General features: G+C 47.5%; 1 protein-coding gene and 1 pseudogene across 1 annotated transcript; both read right to left on the bottom strand.

Moving 5' to 3' along the window:
* Positions 1-6,753: 6,753 nt before the first annotated feature.
* Positions 6,754-18,773, bottom strand: CBR3 (carbonyl reductase 3). Its single transcript, XM_012445782.3, has 3 exons — positions 18,485-18,773; positions 15,939-16,046; positions 6,754-7,269 (listed from the first exon to the last, which is right to left on the bottom strand). Exons 1-3 carry the CDS (start codon positions 18,771-18,773, stop codon positions 6,833-6,835), a joined length of 834 nt encoding a protein of 277 aa, XP_012301205.1. The 3' UTR covers positions 6,754-6,832.
* An 872-nt stretch (positions 18,774-19,645) lies between these two features.
* On the bottom strand, positions 19,646-20,241 carry LOC105712636 (small ribosomal subunit protein uS4-like; annotated as a pseudogene).
* Positions 20,242-20,531: the final 290 nt, after the last annotated feature.

Here is a 20,531-nt window from a genome sequence, read left to right as displayed (position 1 = left end):
GTTAAATGTATCATCTCTCTTAGTTTTTACACCAAGAGAGTTACTACCTGGTCTCTAGACTCATCAGTGAAGCTGGACTTGCCAAGCACTAGAGACAAAAGGACTTTGTAGTCAGTCCTGGATATGATCCTGGCTTTAACTCTGAGATCTTGACCTCTTCAAGCCTTTATTTCTTCATTTGAAAAATGACATTGATTCCTTAGGATGCTTAAAGGATGCAGTGGTTTGAATGTGTCCCCTAAAGTCGTGTATTAGAAACATAATCCCCAAGGCAACAGTGTTGCAAAGTGGGACCTTTAAGATCATGAGTGAAGATTCTGCCATCATGAATGGATTAATACTTTTATCAGGGGAGTGGATTCATGATAGAAGGATGAGTTTAGCTTACGCCTTGTGAGCATTCTCTTGCCCTTCTGCCTTCTGCCATGGTATGGACACACAAATAGGCCTTTGCCAGATGCTAGTGCCATGCTTTTGGACTTCCCAGACTCCAGAATTGTGATAAATAAACTTATCTTTTTTTTTTTTTTTTAAAGACAGGTGACAGAGTCTCATTCTGTTGCTCAGGCTGGAGTGAAGTGGCATGATCATAGCTCACTGCAGCCATAAACTCCTGGGGACAAGTGATACTCACACCTCAACTTCTCAGGTAGGTAGTACTAAAGGTTGGCATGATCATACCTAGTCAATTTTTATTTTTTGTAGAGATGGGGTCTCTCTATGTTGTTCAGGCTGGCCTTGAACTCCTGGCCTTACATGATCCTCCCAGTTTGGCCTCCCAAAGTTATGGGATTATTGGCAAGAGCTACTGTGTCCAGGCAAATTTACTTTCCTTATACATTACCTAGCCTGTGATATTCCATTATAGTGACACAAAATAAAGGGAAAGGACTACAGTAAGAATAACCTAAAACCATGTTGGGAAATTATTAAGCAGAACGTATAGTCTATCTCGTTTGCCATAGGTTCTCAATTCATGATTTTTTTCTCCTTTTGATTCCAAGCCTAATTGTTTTTTTTCCCTACAGCATACTGTGAACCCCCAAAATCTGAGACAGGTCTCAGTTAATTTAGAAAGTTTATTTTGCCAAGGTTGAGGATGGGCAACCATGACTCAGCCAGGAGGTTCTGACAACATATGCCCAAGACAGTAGGGGCACAGCTTGGTTTTATACATTGCAGGGAGACATGAGACAATGATCAATATGTGTAAGATGTACATTGGTTCAGTCCAGAAAGGTGGGACAACTTGAGGCAAAGGTGGGACAGCTGGAAGCATGGAGGGGACTTCCAGGTCATAGGCAGATAAGAGATAAATGGTGTCATTCATTTGAGTTTCTGATTAGCCTTTCCAAATGAGGCAAGCAGATATGCATTTATCTCAGTGAGCAGAGAGGTGAACTTGAATAGAATGGAAGGCAGGTTTGCCCTAAGCAGTTCCCAGTTTGACTTTTCCCTTTAGCTTAGTGAGTTTGGGGCCCCAACATTTATTTTCCTTTCACAATACTGTAAAACATGTTAATGCAAGGTGGCTCACGCTAGTAATCCCAGTACTTTGGAGGCTGAGGCAGGTGGACACCTGAGGTTGGGAGTTCGAGACCAGCCTGACCAACATGGAGAAACCCTGTCTCTACTAAAAATACAAAAAAAAAAAGAAAAAAAAAAATTATCTGGGCATGATGGTGCATGCCTGTAATCCCAGCTACTTGGGAGGCTGAGGCAAGAGAATCACTTTAACCTGAGAGGCAGAGGTTGCAGTGGGCTGAGATCTTGCCATTACACTCCAGCCTGAGCAACAAGAGTGAAACTCCATCTCAGAAACAAACACACATACACACACACACACACACACACACACACACACGTTAATGCACTTCTATTAGTTAGGTTCCTTTTAATTGCAAGCAACAACTACCCAATTCAATGTAGCTTAAGAAAAAGGAAAATATATTTTAAGGCTACAGGGGTATCTTGGAGCATCTCTGAGAACTCAGGATTTCAGGAATGATCTTAAGGGCATTCTTTTTTTTTTTTTCTTTTTCTTTTTCTGAGACAGCGTCTTGCTTTGTCACCCAGACTGGAGTGCAGTGATGCAAACATGGCTGGCTCACTGTAGCTTCCACCTCCCAGGCTCAAGCAGTCCTCCTGCCCCAGCTCCCCAAGGAACTGGGACTACAGCCAAATTAGTATTTTTGTATTAGTCTAATACAAAATTAGACTAATCCCGGCTAATTTTTGTATTTATTTTGTAGAGACAAGGTATCACCATGTTACTCAGGCTGTACTCGAACTCTTGAGCACAAGCCATCCACCTGCCTTGACCTCCCAAAGTGCTGGGATTGGATCGATGAGCCACCGCACCTGTACTAAATGCTCCTCTTCATAGTTGGCCTCCTTCTCTGGCTATGGCTGGCTCCCTTTGCTTCTCAGGCACGTGGGGTGGGACGCACAGTAACAGCTCTGATCCAATCCCACTGGTTCTTTTTAGAGGAAGGACCTATAGCTGGAGCAGTCAACAGAGGCAAGGTCACCTTGTGGCTGCTGCAGCTGCAAACATGGGAAGGAAGTCCGGGGGAGGGCGGGAGATCATATTTTGGAGGAGGGTGCTAGGCAGACCATCCAATAAGGGCCAATGGCAGCCCTTCTCATAAGAATGAGAAATGTCATTCTGACCAGCCGCTGACAAATAAGGGTCATCTAAGTGGGCTACATGCTTATCCGAAAAGGAGTGGCTAGAGACAAAAGAGGAAGTGGGTTACACAGTTATTCAAAAAGGATTGGTTAGATACAAAACAGGAAGAAGAAATAAAAGGGCTTGGCTCATTTCCTTATGCACTTCCGTCTGTGACTTTGTCAGGCAGAGCCTGAAGTGCTCTGTGGTTCCTGGGCAATTGCCGTCATTAGGAGGACGGGAGTTTGGCCGCAGAGGGAGGCCAGAGTATAAAAGATACTCAGGAAACTTACTGAAAGCCATTAACATGTTTTTAGAGCCAGAAAAGAAGCCATTAAAATGTCTCAGGAGCTGTGGCCTGAGATGAATAAGAGCATGTTGGATTTAATCAGTGACATATAAATATGCTGAAGGAAGTTTTTGTTAAGTTTTTTTTTGAGACAGGGTCTCATCCTGTCACTCAGGCTGGAGTGCAGTGGTACAATCACGGCTCACTGCAGCCTTGACCTCCCGGGTTCAAGTAATCCTCCCAACCTCAGCCTCTGAGTAGCTGGGACTACAGGTGCGCACCACCACACCCATCTAATATTTTTTGAATTTTTGTAGACAAGGGTCTTGCTATGTTGCCCAGGCTGGTCTCGAACTTCTGGGCTCAAGCAACCTGCCTGCCTTGGCCTCCCAAAGTGCTGGGATTCCAGGCATGATCCACTCCATCTGGCCTGAGGAAGGTAAATGCAGTCTAGGTGGGATTCAGACTCCCCCTACCCCAAGTAGATGAAAAAGTGGGTGAAAGCTGTGAGAGTTAAACTGACACTTTGAGGAGCTGTCATTGTAAACCAGAAAGTCAAGAAAAACAAATAGCTACACACTGTGATGAACTGGAAATAACTAGGCCATCTTGTTTAGTTCTGTTCCCCCAAATAAAAGAAACTTGAGGCTGGGAGCAGTGGCTTACGCCTATAATCCCAGCACTTTGGGAGGCTGAGGCAGGCGGATCATGAGGTCAGGAGTTCGAGACCAGGCTGGCCAACATGGTGAAACGCCATCTCTACTAAAAATACAAAAATTAGCCAGGGGTGGTGGCACATGCCTGTAGTCCTGGCTATTCAGGAGGCTGAGGCAGGAGAATCGCTTGCACCCGGGAGGTGGAGGTTGCAGTGAGCTGAGACAGTGCCACTGCACTCCAGCCTGGGTGACAGAGCGAGACTGTCTCAAAAAAAAAAAAAAAAAAAGAAACTTGAGCATTCCCATGCTTTACTGATTCCCTAAGGAAAAACAGCATTACCGCTTATGACTGCAATGCCTATTTATGTCAGGAGATATTGAGGGACTTCTCTTTCCAGGTCCAAGAGGGGCATGGTTTCAAGGGCAGGAGTTTCCCAACTCCACGCCTCATCCGGAAACCAGAGGGGTTTCAACTGTAAAGTTCTTTGTCTGGATTTTCGGCATGCAGGCTAGGTAGAGAAAGCCAGGTGAGGCTCCTTTGTCCAAAAAAACTCGCCAAAAGCTCTGAGAGGAAGGGGCTCTGTAACTCGGAGTTGTGGACCAAGCCAGCCAATTTGGCGTCAGAGTCAAAGATCACTCCAGAGGAAGTTTGAAAGAACTTCTCTCATTGGACACGAACATGAATGGGGAGGGGATAACTCGAGTGTTATTCCCAGCTGCTCCTACCTGTACGAATTCCGTCTCTGGGTCCCTTCCCACGACAGTGTGGGAACTGTCTTTCTTTCTCTCTCTCTCTCTGTCTAGTTGCTTTTCTGCACACTCTTTGGGTCCATGATATTTATTCAAACGGCAAACTCACCGTGCTTCTGGGGCCCCTTTCCCCATTCTTCAGGGTTAGCGAGGCTGCAGTAAGCCATGATTGTGCCACTGTGCTCCAGCCTGGACAACAAAGCAAGACCCTGTCTCAAATGTAAAAAAAAAAAAAAAAAAAAAGGCTCAGGGAGTCACTGAAGAATCACCCTGGGCTGTAGTTCACAGCGGGGTGTGCATAGGTTAAGGAAAGACTTCTGCATGTGTTGCAGTAAAGAGGTAAAGTTGAGGCCGGGCGTGGTGACTCACACCTGTTTTCCCAGCACTTTGGGAGGCTGAGGTGGACGGATCACCTGAGGTTGGAAGTTTGAGACCAGCCTGGCCAACATGGAGAAACCCTGTCTCTACTAAAAATACAAAATTAGCTGGGTGTGGTGGCACACACCTGTAATCCCAGCTACTCAGGAGGCTGAGGCAGGAGAATTGCTTGGACCTGGGAGGTGGAGGGTTCGGTGAGCTGAGATCGCACCATTGCACTCCACCCTGGGCAACAAGAGCAAACTCTGTCTCAAAAAAAAAAAATAAAATAAAGTTGAGGTGACTGGGCAACCTTGCAAACATTCTGGGAAGGAATGCAGAACGCAGCACCCGGCGGAAAAATCTGGTTTGAAAGAAATTATGTCCCAATGAAAGAAGATATTCCCCCTGAGTCCTTCAAGCTCTACTGCTTCATAAGAACCAGCCAGGTGCGGTGGCTCATGCTTGTAATCCCAGCACTTTGGGAGGCTGGGGTTGGCAGATCACCTGAGGCCAGGAGTTTGAGACCAGCGTGGCCAACATGGTGAAACCCCATCTCTACTAAAAATACAAAAAATTAGCTGTGTGTGGTGGCAGGCGCTTGTAGTCCCAGCTACTTGGGAGGCTGAGGCAGAAGAATCGTTTGAACCCAGGAGGTGGTGGTTGTAGGTGCACTTCAGCCTGGGCGACAGAGTGAGACTCTGTCTCAAAAAAAAAAAAAAGTATAAGAACCAGTAAAAATACACTCAAATATAATAAAACAGAGTGAGGTGCAAAGAAAGCCTGCAGAGCTAAGGAAGTAGAGGATGAAGCATCATCCTTACAGAATTAAAAAACTGGAAATAGCACGGTGGCTCACACCTCTAATCCCAGCACTTTGGGAGGCCGAGGCGGGTGGGTCACGAGGTCAAGAGATTGAGACCATCCCAGTCAACATGGTGAAACCCAGTCTCTACCAAAAATAAAGCTGGGCATGGTGGCATGTGCCTGTAGTCCCAGCTACTCAGGAGGCTGAGGTGGGAGAATTGCTTGAACCCAGGAGGCAGAGGTTGTGGTGAGCAGAGATCACGCCATTGCACTCCAGCCTGGGTAACAAGAGCAAAACTCCGTCTCAAAAAACAAAACAAAACAAAACTGGAAATAGCAAGGAACAGCTGGAAAATGGTGGAGCTCTGACTCCACTGTTCTAAAAGCACTCGCTATGCCAGTGGTTCTCAAAGTGCAGTCCCGGGACCAGCAACATCAGCATCACCTGGGAACTTGTTAGAAATGAAGTGAATTGGTGTGGGGAGGGGAATCAACAACCCGTTTCCATCAGCCCTCCAGGTGGTCCCAATGCCCACGAAAATGTTCTTCTCCCTCTCAGCCTAAAGAGTTGGGCATAGCAATGTTGTCGAGCTCCAGATTCCAGAACTAGAAACACCTTTCTCCCAGGGAGATTCTAATGGACATTCGTTTTCAAGAACAGAAAGAGAATCAGGTTGGACGCGGTGGCTCACACCTGTAATCCCAATGCTTTGGGAGGCCGAGGCAGGTGGATCACCTGAGGTCAGGAGTTTGAGATCACCCTGGCCAAGATGGTGAAACCCCGTCTCTACTAAAAATACAAAAATTAGCTGGGCATGGTAGTGGGAACCTGTAATCCCACTACTCACTCAGGAGGCTGAGACAGAGAATTGCTTGAACCTGTGAGGTGGAGGTAGCAGTGAGCCAAGAATACACCACTGCACTCCATCCTGGTGGACAGAGTGAGACTCATCTCAATAAAAAAAAAAATCTGGGTGTGGTGGCTTACGCCTGTAATCCCAGCACTTTGGGAGGCCAAAGCGGGCCAATCACAAGGTCAAGAGATCAAGACGATCCTGTCAAACATGGCGAAACCCTGTCTTTACTAAAAAACAAAAAATTAGCCAGGTGTGGTGGCATGCGCCTGTAGTCCCAGCTACTGGGGAGGCTGAAGCAGGGGAATCACTTGAACTCGGGAGGTGGAGGTTGCAGTGAGCCAAGATAGTGCCACTGCACTCCAGCCTGGCGACAATCAAACCACAACATCATTTAGTTCATTAATTCCACCAACATTTATTAAGCATCAAACTCTGAGGCAGATGTTTACCAGTTTTGCACAACTTTGTCACGGAGCAGCTGGCCTTGTGGCTCAGTGGCATCCGGAGGCAGGAGCGCCAAGTAGACAGGGGTCTCAGCCTCCTCCTCCACAGTCCTGATGCCGAATTCCTTAGTCATGTCTGTCTTCACTCGTCCTGGGCAGCACGCATTCACGAGAATCCTATCAGCTTTCCTCTTCTCATCCAGATGCCTGGCCAGGATCCTTGATAAGACTGTGACCCCCAACTTGGACACCCCATAAGGTAAGTTGGGCCAGCCTTCCCTCTCATGCACCTCATTTTTTGTGTCCTCGACAAACTTTTTCATGAGATCCACCAGGTCTGCCTCTGTGAGTGTCTCACTGCGGAACTTTTCCTGCAAATCTTCACTGCAGTTTTCAAAAGCCCTTAAACACTGTAAACTACTGATATTCACCACTCTCCCTAAAACAGAGTGAGAGAAATATGAAAGCATATCACAGAGATACAACCATTGGTTGAATATACCAAACATACAATTGAGTCATGGTGCAGGTGTTTGTTTTCTTTTTGAGACAGAGTCTCGCCCTGTTGCCCAGGCTGGAGTACAGTGGTGTGGTGTCATCTCTGTCCACTGCAACTTCCGGCTCCCAGATTCAAGCAATTCTCCTGCCTCAGCCTCACAAGTAGCTGGGATTACAGGTATGCACCACCACACATGGCTAATTTGTATTTTTAGTAGAGACAAAGTTTTGCCATGTTGCCCAGGCTGGTCTTGAACTCCTGACCTCAAGTGATCCACATGCCTCGGTCTCCCAAAGTGCTGGGATTACAGGCATGAGCCACCGTGCCTGGCCTTGTGCAGATTTAATTGCTGATTAAAAATGAAAATGTGGCTGGACACTGTGACTCATGCCTGTAATCCCAGAACTTTGGGAGGTCGAGGGAGCGGATTACTTGAGCTCAGGAGTTCAAGACCAGCCTGGGCAACATGGCAAAACTTTGTCTTTACTAAAAACACAAAAGTTAGCTGAGTGTGGTGGCTTGTGCCTGTGGTCTCAGCTACTCAGGAAGCTGAGGTAGGAGGATCACCTGAGCCCAGGAAGTAGCAATTGCAGTGAGATGTGATCACACTACCACACTCCACTACACTCCAGCCTGGGTGACATGAATGAGACTCTTTCTCAAAAAGTAATAATAAAATTAAAAATATGACTATAGAAGGCATAATATGCACCCGTGGGTTTTAATATTTTTTTGGTCCCTATTCTCCCAAAGGAAGAACACACCTCCATCAGTAAGAAGGGCTCCCTTTCACAGGATTCTCTGAGAGATAGCTGAGGTAGTAAATTTGTAGATTTCCCCAGGAAGTTTCATTTTTATTTTTTACTTTGTTTTTTTTTTTTTTTTTTTTTGAGATGGAGTCTTGCTCTGTCATCCAGGCTGGAGTGCAGTGGCATGATCTCGGCTCACTGCAACCTCCCCCTCTCGGGTTCAAGTGATTCTCCTGTCTCAGCCTCCCAAGTAGCTGGGATTACAGGTGCCTGCTACTATGCCCTGCTAATTTTTTGTGTTTTTAGTAGAGACAGGGTTTCACTGTGTTAGCCAGGATGATCTCAATCTCCTGACCTTGTGATCCACTTGTCTTGGCCTCCCAAAGTGCTGGGATTACAGGCATGAGGCACCGTGCCCAGCACCCTAATTTTTTTTTAAGACACAGTCTTGCTCTACCACCCAGGCTGGAGTGCAGTGGTGCAATCTCTGCTCATTGCAACCTCTGCCTCCCGGGTACAAGCAATTCTCCTGCATCATCCTCCCTAGTAGCTGGGATTACAGGTGCCCACCACCATGCCTGACTAATTTTTGTACTTTTAGTAGAGATGGGTTTTGCCATGTTGGCCAGGCTGATATCGAACTCCTGACCTCAAGGGATCTGCCTGCCTCAGCCTCCCAAAGTACTGGGGTTACAAGTGTGAGCCACTGCACCCAGCCTAAGATTTTTTTATTTTGTTCTGTGAGACAGGGTCTTGTTCTGTCACCCAGGCTGGAGTGCAGTGGCATGATCTCGGCTTACTGCAACCTCCGCCTCCCAGGTTCAAGAGAGTCTCCTGCCTCAGCCTCCAAAGTAGCTGAGACTACATGTGTGTGCCACCACACCTGGTTAATTTTTGTATTTTTTTTTAAGTAGAGATGAGGTTTCGTGTTGACCATACTGGTCTTGAACTCTGACCTCAAGTGATCTGCCCACCTTGGCCTCCCAAAGTGCTGGGGTTACAGGAGTGAGCCACCATGTGCCCGACCCCCTGGCAGTTTTATAAAACTGTTCCTCCCCAGCATACACACTCCGAGTGCTTGTAAACTTGCTTTCCAAGGGACAGTGCTCTCACCCTAAGGACTAATGCTCTCAATTTCCTAGGCACACCCAATTTTCTAGGGCCTCAATTCCTTAGTGCCACAACCAGCAACAAGCAATCCCTGGGGATGACTCTGTCTGTCTTTCATTATAGATATTTCACATGTGGAATGGGCTGTTTCTCCATCCTGGTTTTTGTTTCATTGCTTTTTTTTTTTGACACAGAGTCTTACTCTGCCACCCAGGCTGGAGTTCAGTGGCACGATCTCGGCTCACGATAGCCTCCACCTCCTGGGGTCAAGTGATCCTTCTGCCTCAGCCCCATAAGTAGCTGGGACCACAGGCACATGCCACCATGCCTGACTGATTTTTGTATTTTTTGTAGAAACAGGGTTTCTCCATGTTGGCCAGGCTGGTCTTAAAGTCCTAACTCAGGAGATCTGCCTGCCTTGGCCTCCCAAAGTGCTAGGATTACAGGTGTGAGCCACTGCACCTGGCCTGATATCATTATTTTTTAGTCCATATTTAATAATACTCATATTCATTAAATTACAAATTATTTATGTTGATCATAATTCACAGCTACTAAATTGTGCTCATAGAAACAAATATATAGTCCAAGAACTATACAACAATTTGAAGTGCTGGTGGAGATCCAAAAGCCAGCAAACGTGTTAACTTACACAGTTCATCAGTATCAAACCCTACTAATTTTGGCAGGTTCTTTTCTTATATATTATTCTGAATGGATGGTCTCTGCTTCCAATAGGATCTCTAGATTTTTTTTTTTTTGAGATGGAGTCTCACTCTGTTGCTCAGGCTAGAGTGCAGTGGCACGATCTCGGCTCACTGCAACCTCCATCTCCTGGGTTTAAGCGATTCTCCTGCCTCAGCCTCCTGAGTAGCTGGGATTACAGGTGTGCACCACCAACCCCCAGCTAATTTTTGTATTTTTAGCAGAGATGGGGTTTCACCATGTTGGCCAGGCTGGTCTCGAACTCCTGACCTCAGGTGATCCTCCTGCCTTGGCCTCTCAAAGTGCTGGGGCTGCAGGTGTAAGCCACTGTGCCTGTTCTAGATTTTATTTCATTTTCTGAATGGTGTTCCCCACAGGTGCACATTGCAGGGAAGCTGCACATTCTTGGGGACCCCAATCCCACAGGAGATACCCTCATTCTGTCCTTGAAAACTAGCACCTCACTCATCCTCCCAGGTGCTTAGTACTATTCAGTATTTCTTTCCTTCTTTCTCTCTTTCACCTTCAAAGGTGAAGTGTATGTATGTATTTCTTTCCTGTTACAGAGAAGTTGCAAGAATGGTTCGATAAGCATCCTATACCCTTCACCTAAGTTCACTAAGTTAACATTCTGCTGTTTGCTTTTTCCCTTTCTGTCCCTTTTTCTCTCCAAGTTGGTGATACCATAAACCTTCATCTTAAACACTTTAGTATTATATATGGTAGCAAGGGCATTCCCCTACATTACTACAGTCGTGACCACATGCAAGGCATTTATCATTATATAACACTGTTATCTAAAATATAGCCCATATTCAAATGTCTCTGATTGTTCCAATAATGTTCTTTGTTTTTTTTTTTGTTTTTTTTTTTGAGATGGAGTCTTGCTCTGTCGCCCAGGCTGCAGTGCAGTGGCACGATCTCGGCTCATCGCAAGCTCCACCTCCTGAGTTCAAGTGATTCTCCTGTCTCAGCCTCCCAAGTAGCTGGGATTACAGGCATGAACCATGATGCCCAGCTAATTTTGTATTTTTAGTAGAGATGGGTTTTCTCCATGTTGGTCAGGCTGGTCTTGAACTCCTGACCTCAGGTGATCCACCCGCCTTGGCCTCTCAAAATGCTGGGATTACAGGTGTGAGCCACCGCACCTGGCCCCAGTAATGTTCTTTTACAGTTTTTGTTTGTTTTAATCCAGGGTCCGAAATGGGATCATGGATTGCATTTAATTGTCACATCTCTTCATGTATTTTAATGTAGGGTAGTTGACAATGACCTTTTTTTTTTTTTTTTGAAGATTCTAGACCATTATTTTATAGTATTTCACTCAAAGTGGATTGCTCTGATTTTCTTATGATTAGAGTCACATCAATATTTTGTCCAGGAATACTACACTAGTGGTGTTGTGTTCTTCACTGCTTTCTAAACAGCTTTGTTCTCAAAAACTTGGCGGCTACAAGGAATTAAATGTAAAAGGGAAAGGAAGAAAGAAAAACACAGATCACAGAAGCTGTGCCTTCAAGGAAATAAATCCTCTTAAGGGGAGGAGTTGTCCCCTTTGATCTGAGGGCACACCTCTGGGAGAGAGGCCAGGGGCTGACAGTCAGCCTCGTCAGCCAGATGGTTCATCAACCCTGAGAAGGGCTGCACCCACACCGCCCTCCGCTGAGGTCCAGGTGGCCCCATCAGTCCCGAAACACCTGCTGCCTTACTCTAGAAAGAGTAGACAAGTTGCTCCCTCTAGTGGCTTAGTAGTTGCTTGGCCTGTTTACTCAGAATCTTGAACAAATAAGCAAGTCAAATACAGATGGTCCCTGCCTTATGATGGTTCCACTTAGGACTTACTGGCTTCAATGATTGCATTTCACTTTCAGTACAGATTCAGCAAACTACATAAGATACTCAACACTTGATGATAAAATAGGCTTTGTGTTATATGATTTTGCCGGACCATAGGCTAATGTAAGCATTCGAAGCACCTTGAAGCTACGCGAGGCTGACCTATGGTGATTGGTTGGTCAGATGTGTTAAATGCATTTTTTTTTTTTTGAGACAAGGTGTTCCTCTGTTGCCCAGGCTGGAGTACAGTGGTGCAATCACAGCTCACTGTAGCCTCAACCTCCTGGCTCCAAGCACTCCTCCCACCTCAGTCTCTCAAGTAGCTGGAGCGTGCCACTATGCCCAGCTAATTTTTTATTTTATTTTTTATGTAGAGATGGGGTCTCCCTATGTTGCCCAGTATTAAGTGCATTCTTATAATATTTTCTTTTTTATTTTTTTCTGAGACAGGGTCTCACTTTGTCACCTAGGCCGGAGTGCTGTGGTCCAATCTTGGTTTACTGCAACCTCTACTTCCTGGGCTCAAGGGATCCTCCCTGCTCAGCTTCCCAAGTACCTGGGACTACAGGCGTGTGCCACCATGCCTGGCTAATTTGTGTATTTTTCTTGTAGAAATGGGGTTTCACCATGTTGCTCAGGCTGGTCTTGACCTCCTAGGCTCAAGTGATCCACCCACCTTGGCTTCCCAAAGTGTTGGGTGTACAAGCATGAGCCACTGCACCCCGCCAACCTATGATATTTTCAACTCATGATGGCTTTATCAGGACTTAGCCCCATTGTCAGTTGAGGAGCATCTGTTAACTTTCTTTAAATTGATTTTTAAATGCTAAATAAAAAAATGGCTTTTAAATCAGTCTTATAGGTGAAGAAAGTGATTCCCTACAAGTCAAGGGGCAATGATGCCCAGTGTTTTGCCACCTGGTAAACATGAAGTTTATTAACAAGTCACATTGGTTTTTTTTTTTTTTTTTGAGACGGAGTTTCGCTCTTGTTACCCAGGCTGGAGTGCAATGGCGCGATCTCGGCTCACCGCAACCTCCGCCTCCTGGGTTCAAGCAATTCTCCTGCCTCAGCCTCCTGAGTAGCTGGGATTACAGGCACGCGCCACCATGCCCAGCTAATTTTTTGTATTTTTAGTAGAGACAGGGTTTCACCATGTTGACCAGGATGGTCTCGATCTCTTGACCTTGTGATCCACCCGCCTCGGCCTCCCAAAGTTCTAGGATTACAGGTGTGAGCCACCGTGCCCGGCCTCACATTGTTTTTTTTTTTGAGAGAGAGTCTTGCTTTGTCACCCAGGCAAGCTGGAGTGCAGTGGTGGGATCTCGACTCATTGCAGCCTCCGTCTCATGGGTTCAAGCGATCCTCCTGCCTCAGCCTCCCAAGTAGCTGGGATTACAAGAGCGGGCCACCTCATCTGGCTAATTTTTGTATTTTTAGTAGAGACAGGGTTTCACCATGTTTGCCAGGCTGCGGCCAAAGTGGTCGTGAACTGCTGACCTCAAGTGATCCCCTCCCCTACCTCAGCCTCCCAAAGTGCTGGAATTACAGGTGTGAGCCATCAAGCCCGGCTGACAAGTCACATATATTCTCAATGTGTTGTAAACCAGTGATTCCCACTTCAGAAAGTAATGTTACTTAGAAATGATTACAGACAGTGATTCACCTGCTCTGGGCTAATCCCTGAGCCCCACCCTCCCCAGAGGTTTCCATTAGCTTTCAGACTGGCTTGATTTACTTTCTTTCTTTCTTTTTTTTTTTTTGAGACAGAGTCTCACCCTTTGCCCAGGCTGAAGTGCAGTGGCATGATCATAGCTCACTGCAGCCTTGACCTTCTAGGCTCAAGTGATTCTCCCACTTCAGCCTCTGAAATAACTGCGATCACAGACATGAGCCACCATATCTGTCTAATTTTTAAAAATCTTTTGTAGAGATGGGGTTTTGTTATATTGCCCAGGCTGGTCTCAAACTCCTAGACTCAAGTGATTCTTCTGCCTCAGCCTCCCAAAGTGCTGGCATTACAGGTGTGCACTATGGTGCCCAGCTGGTTTACAATCATCTGGTGCTGTAATTCTTCACCAGAATGAATTATCCTAATCTGATAGAGTGGAGAAGCCAAGAAACCTGATACAACTTCCTGTTCTATTACTACCTGTCTGTGTTTGCTTCTTTGGGCCTCAGCTTCCCTCTCTGCAAAGTGGAGGTGTAGGAATACCTCTACTTGGGAGGCTGCAGCAGGAGGATTGCTTGAGCCCGAGAGTTTAAGACCAGCCTGGGAAACATGGCAAAAATTCCATTCCTTTAAAAAACAAACAAACAAACAAAAAGATTTATCACTGGATGCAGAAACTTCGTAACCTAAACAGGTGAATGGTGAGAGCTGCATTTGTACTCTTACACTCGATCAGTTTCTTAGTGGGATGGGGGCGTAGAAAGCCTGTAGGAAGAACTGCAGGTGCCCTGAAAGGGGATTGAGTTTTAAAGGTGTCTTTAATACCTTGCAGCTCTCAAGTTCCCATTCCAAAATTTATCAGGAGAAAACTTCCCAACATGGGGTAAAAGACATCCCTACCATGGCTGCATTCCTAGCAGCCATAAAAAAGATAAAATCTTTCTGTTCAAATCTGGAGAGAGCCCCAGACGTATTTAGTAAAAAAAAAAAAGCTGGGCATAGTGGCATGTGCCTGTAGTCCAGCTACTCAGGAGGTGAAGGCAGGAGAATCCCTTGAACCCAGAAGACATGGGTTGCAGTGAGCCAAGATCCCACCACTACCCTCCAGCTTGGGTGACAGAGTGAGACTGTCTCAAACAAAACAAAACAAAACAAAAATAACCACCACATTTCTAATAAGAACCACAGTTCTAAGAATCCACAGTTAGACACAGTTAACTTCTTGGGGAAGAAAATCCTCAAGGAAGCCAGCTTCCCTATCTCCCAGCAGAGCTGTCATTTTATATTTCAGATTCTTTGCTAATGGCTGTCTCCACAACTAGACTCTCAGCTCCACAAATGAGATAATCCGTGTCTACAATGTTCACCACTGCAAGCCCAGAACCCAGCATAATGCCTGGAATACGGCAGGCACTGCAATATTTGTGGTAAAAGTATAATGGTAACATTTACTGAATACCTGCAGGCATAGGCAAGACATTTCCTAATAAAGAAAATTTCTAGGCCAGGCGCAGTGGCTCACACCTGTAATCCCAGCACTTTGGGAGGCAGAGGCAGGTGGATCACTTGAGGTCAGGATTTGAGACCAGCCTGGCCAACATGGCGAAAACCCATCCCTACTAAAAATACGAAAATGAGCCAGGCGTGGTGGTGCACACCGGTAATCCCAGCTACTTGGGAGGTGGAAGCAGGAGAATTGCTTGAACCCAGGAGGCGGGGACTGCAGTGAGCTGAGATCATGCCACTGCACTCAAGCCTGGATGAAAGAGACTCCATCTCAAAAAAAAAAAAAAAAAAAGAAAAAGAAAAATTTTTTGGATTTTCTGAATCAACTTCAGAAAGTTTGGTACAAGAAGAAAGGAATACAGGGAAAGTCATGATGCTAGAACAGATACCAAGGTCCAGAGAGGAGCTAGATGTGGGCTCATCACCTTGGAGGGCTGGAGGACTCCTGAAATTGACCAGAGGCAAGAGGCCTTTGGGGACTTGGAGCATTCTGCGTTGTGACATGTCATACATATATTTGAAAGTTAAAGCTAAGGCTGGGCACAGTGGCTCATGCCTGTAATCCCAGCGCTTTGAGATGCCGAGGTGGGTGGATCACCTGAAGATCAGGAGTTCCAGACAAGCCTAGCCAACATGGTGAAACCATGTCTCTACTAAAAATATAAAAAATTAACTGGGTGTGGTGGCAGGTGCCTATAATCCCAGCTACTCAGGAGGCTGAGACAGAATCAATTGGACCCAGGAGGCAGAGGTTGCAGTGAACCGAGATCGCGCCATTGTACGCTCTTGCCTGGGCAACAAGAGCAAAATTTCTTCCCACCCTGCCCTCCCGCCCCCTGAGAAAAACCCCCCAAAACTTAAAATATTGGAGTGAGAAGCCAAACACTATGGGAAAATGAAGCAATTTTCTATTTTTCCCCTTCAGAGAAATAGCACCCCTGAGTGATTTCTGCAGGGCAGCCTGCTCCTGGGAACCTGTGGCCCGCTTCTCACTGACAGATACAACCCGACTGTCCACACACTGGACTTACCATGAGGTTTCATTATCGGCAGTAACTCGTTGCATATGTTTCTAGTGGCAAAAAAATTTGTCTTCAGTGTCAACTCAGCTTTAACATCAAAGGGCGTTGGATCATTATCTTTCAAACAGAGAAACAAAAAGAAAGTTGTATTTTCCCATCTGAAACTCACATGACAAAGTGGATCCTAACTCCTAATGACTAAAGGAAAAACAAGTTAACTTTAAAACCATTTTTTAAAACGAGGTCGGTGATTCTCAAACTTTAGTGTGCATCCGAATCACTTGCAGAGCCTGTTAAAACAGTTTCCTGGGCCTCCTTATAAAGGGCTGCGGTGAGGGCTCCAGAATCTGCTGTTCTTTTCTTTTCTTTTTCTTTTTCTTTTGTTTTGAGATGGAGTCTCACTCCAGCCCAGGCTGGAGTGCAGTGACTTGATCTTGGCTCACTGCAACCTCCACCTCCCGGGTTCAAGTGATTCTCCTGCCTCAGCCTCCCAAGTAGCTGAGATTACAGGTACATGACACCATGCCTGACTAATTTTTGTAATTTTTGCAGAGACGGTATTTTGCCATGTTGGCCAGGCTGCTCTTGAATTCCTGACCTCAAGTGATCCACCCACCTCGGCCTTCCAAAGTACTGGGATTACAGGCATGAGCCACCACACCTGGCCTGAGTTTGCATTTCTAAGTTCCCAGGTGATGTGACAGCTACTAGTTTCCAGCCACACCTTGAGAATACTTGGCTTTGACTACTACTTCTTAAAGGAGGGAACTGAGGCTTCTGTTGAAATGCAGGTTTTTTTTTTTTTTTTTTTTTTTGAGACAGAGTCTTGCTCTGTTGCCCAGCCTGGAGTGCAGGGGTGTGATCTCTGCTTACTGCAATTTCTGCCTTCTGTGTTCAAGGGATTCTGGTGCCTCAGCCTCCTGCGTAGCTGGCATTACAGGGGAGAGCCACCACGTCCAGCTAATTTTTGTATTTTTAGTAGAGACGGGGTTTCACCATGTTTCCCAAGGTGGGAGGTTCTGCCTTGCCATGAGTGCACAGGTTAGCAGTTGCTGTTGGTCCATTCCCCACACCTTGAGAGGCAAGGGGAAGTCCCTCCACCTGTTGTCCAGGAAGCCAGGTATTTAGCCACCAATCTCTCAGCCCATGGCTGAGGGCTGCTTTAGGTAGTGTTAACCCCCAGTCCTGCACCCCAGCTCCCAGAAAGCCGGCAGGCTGCATTGCAGGCGCGAGTAAAAGACAGTCTCAGGTCCTCATGCACAGCCACGCAGAGTGCCCAGGGCCAAAGGGATAGACGGAGACTTCTGCTCCCCCATCCTTCCTTTTACTCCGTCTCTTAGGCTTTTGTTCCCCACTAGGTTGGAAGGGAAGCTGGCTTGTTTATCTCTCTGTAGCAACTTTTTTTTTTTTTTTTGAGACAGTCTAGCTCTGTCACCCAGGCTGGAGTGCAGTGGTGCAATCTCGGCTCACTGCAACCTCCGCCTCCCAGGTTCAAGCTGTTTTCCTGCCTCGGCTTCCCAAAGTGCCGGGATTACAGGCGTGAGCCACCACGCCTGGCTGGTAACTTTCCTGAGTAGTATTTAGAGTAAGTAATCTCCGGATCCCCGCTCCTCTCCTTAAGGAAGATGCTCTTTTTTTTTTTTTTTTTTTTTTTGAGACGGAGTTTTGCTGTTGTTACCCAGACTGGAGTGCAATGGCGCGATCTCGGCTCACCGCAACCTCCGTCTCCTGGGTTCAAGCGATTCTCCCACCTCAGCCTCCCGAGTAGCTGGGACTACAGGCGCGTGCCACCATCCCCAGCTAATGTTTGTATTTTTAGTAGAGACAGGGTTTCACCTTGTTGACCAGGATGGTCTCGATCTCTTGACCTCGTGATCCACCCGCCTCGGCCTCCCAAAGTGCTGGGATTATAGGCGTGAGCCACCGCGCCCGGCCTAGGAAGATACTCTTAAGACCACACGCACATATTTTGTAACAAACAAACTCCCCGGAGGAGGGAATGAAGGCTCGCTTCCTTTTTGCCAGTCTACCAAAGCTCTGCATTAAGCAAACTGTGAAGTCCACCAAGTGCAAGTCCGCACTAATCTTGTCTTAGCGATCCATTTCCTTTCTCCAGCAAATGCCTCCAGGCATCTATGAATGCGCCCTTTGAAGGAAAGCGAAAGCCCAAAGCGAGCGGAGACCCTTTATTTAAAGAGAAAATGTTTCTTGCGTTGGGAGGAAAGCTGATGAACTCTAGCAGGGCGTTGCCTGCTCCCAGGAGGCCAGTTTTCCTGCACAGAGCAGCGGCTGACAGTTCGGGGAAGGCCCGGGGCCGCGCACAGGCTTGCACAGGCCGGCGGGCGGGGCGCGCTGTGCCGGTCGCCCGGGCCCGCCTGGGGTTCAGCGGATTATGGAAAGCGAAAACCGCCTCGCGGGAGGCGAGGGCTGACCGCATCCCGAGGGGCAGGCGCGCCCTCCTTGGTCACTCAAGTGGATGGGTGGGGAGTCTGCGGCTGGCCGCCCCGCACCCTCGGAGCGCTCCAGGGCTCCCCGCACCCAAGCCCTGCACCTACCCCAGAAGACGATGCCCGCGTTGTTGACCAGCACATTGAGCCCTCCGTACTCCTTACGCAGGAAGTCGCGCAGGGCGCGGATGCTCTGCAGGTCGTCGATGTCCAGCTGGTGGAAGCGCGGGCTCAGGCCCTCTGCCTGCAGCTGCTGCACGGCCGCCTGGCCCCGCGCCACGTCCCGCGCCGTGAGCACCACGTCCCCCGAGAACTGCCGGCACAGTTCGCGCGCGATGGCCAAGCCAATGCCCTTGTTGGCCCCGGTCACCACCGCCACCCGGCTGCAGGACGACATGGCTGAGCAGGGCGCGCGGGACACCTGCTTGGAGGGCGGACCGGCCTTCGGACCACCTGGGGCGCGCCCCGTGGAGCCCGGCCAGTGTCAAAGCCGCCGCGCAGACTAAGTTCTGCGATCCAGTGCTGCGAGTCTTAAAGAACAAGGCCCTCGGTCTGGGTCCCTCCCCTCCGAGGAGGGGCAGTCTGTGCCGAAGATTTCGTAATGTTTCAACTCCCGGGCCCGCCCAGTGCCCACGCTGCGCCCTTCTGGATCTGGGCAATGAGCCGCCGGGTGATCTGCGAGGTGTGCTTTCCCCGAAGCCAAATCCGACCGTGATGGGTCAGTCGGAGGCTCCAGATTCATGGCAACTGGACTGAAGAAACTATTTTGGGAAAATCCCAAAGTGAGAAAAACAAGTGCTGAGTAATTTTCTTGGGTGCGCGCCCATCATGCTCTGCAAGATGCGAATGTTTGCTTTTTCCTAAGATGCAGTGACTTCGCTTAGACATAGTAACTGCTTCTCTGGACAGAGGTCCCCTTGCTTGCTTAAAAGGAACTCAGGAGAGGAAATTAGATGCCCTGTGAACACATTAGCAGTCGTGGGCAGGTGACATCGCTCTGGGATTCCCAGTGGATGTGCCCCCAAGTGGGAGGGAATGTTTTTATTTAATCCTGACCTAACTCCTATGGGTGCTGAAAGTGTCTGCATTTAGGTTTGTCCAAGGAGGACATAGATCTATAGAGATCTGGATTGATCATGTTTTCTCACAGTGAGATCTGTGTACCGGCAAAGAAAGTTAAACTGAAACAAAATTCCCAAAGGCGTGTCAAGCCATGGGCACAAAATTAGAGCCCCATCCATCATCTTCAGTGTAAATTGAGTTGTTTGATCAGTGACTTTGGGATTTGGGGAGAGCTATGCCATCATCATGACTCCTCAGCCTTTTCCATGCAGAGCTGGCATTCTTCCTTTTCATGACGCCCAGGTGGCCACTCCCATAGGGAGAGCTGAGGGAGAAGTCGATGTGCTTCTGGGAATCCAGGTGGACAATGAAGGACCAGATGTTCACCACCTGCTCGTGGACCCTGCTATGGCGCTGGCAGATCAGCACGCGAGCATGGTGGATGGACTTGGCCAAGCCCAGCTTGAAGACCTGGGTCTGCGGGCATCTAAGAAATCATCGATCTTCTGGCCCAAAATGTAATCCAGTCTCATCTTGCCCTCATCCAGCACCCCAGCGCGAACCAGCTGCTGCAGCAGGGCGTTGCCTTCGAACAGACGCTGTGGGTCCTTCTCGTCAGAGTCAGCAGCTCCCGGGCAGCCTTGTGGATCTTGACCAGGGTAAATTTGACCCTCCAGACCTCACGTTTGCTCTGGAGCCCATACTCGCCAATCAGCTTCAGCTCTTGGTAGAGACGAGATTTCTTGAAGGGTCTCTGTGGGGTCATGAGTTTTGCGACAAACCCAGCTCCGGGCCACCGACATGCTGGCTCCACTTGCCCCATCTGCGCCTAAGCGCAGGTCCCAGTCACTGAGAAAGAGCTCAACATTTTAATATATTTCATCTAAGGTGTTCGTTCTATCAACACAAAGTTGTTCATAATATGCCCTTATTTTTTTAATATTGGTAATGATGCTACCTGTCATTTCTGAGACTGGTTTGTGTCTTTCGTATATTTTTTGATCTGTCTGGCTAGAGGTTAGAACTGTTTTGATTTTCCTCAAACTTTTGTTTACACTGATTCTCTCCCTTTTCCTGAATATATTAATTTCTG

This window comes from Aotus nancymaae, unplaced genomic scaffold (genome assembly GCF_030222135.1).
Source record: "Aotus nancymaae isolate 86718 unplaced genomic scaffold, 86718_ANA_hifiasm-v0.15.2.pri h1tg000022l_1, whole genome shotgun sequence".
Taxonomy (NCBI): Eukaryota; Metazoa; Chordata; class Mammalia; order Primates; family Aotidae; genus Aotus; species Aotus nancymaae.
This window is presented reverse-complemented; position numbering and strand designations above follow the sequence as displayed.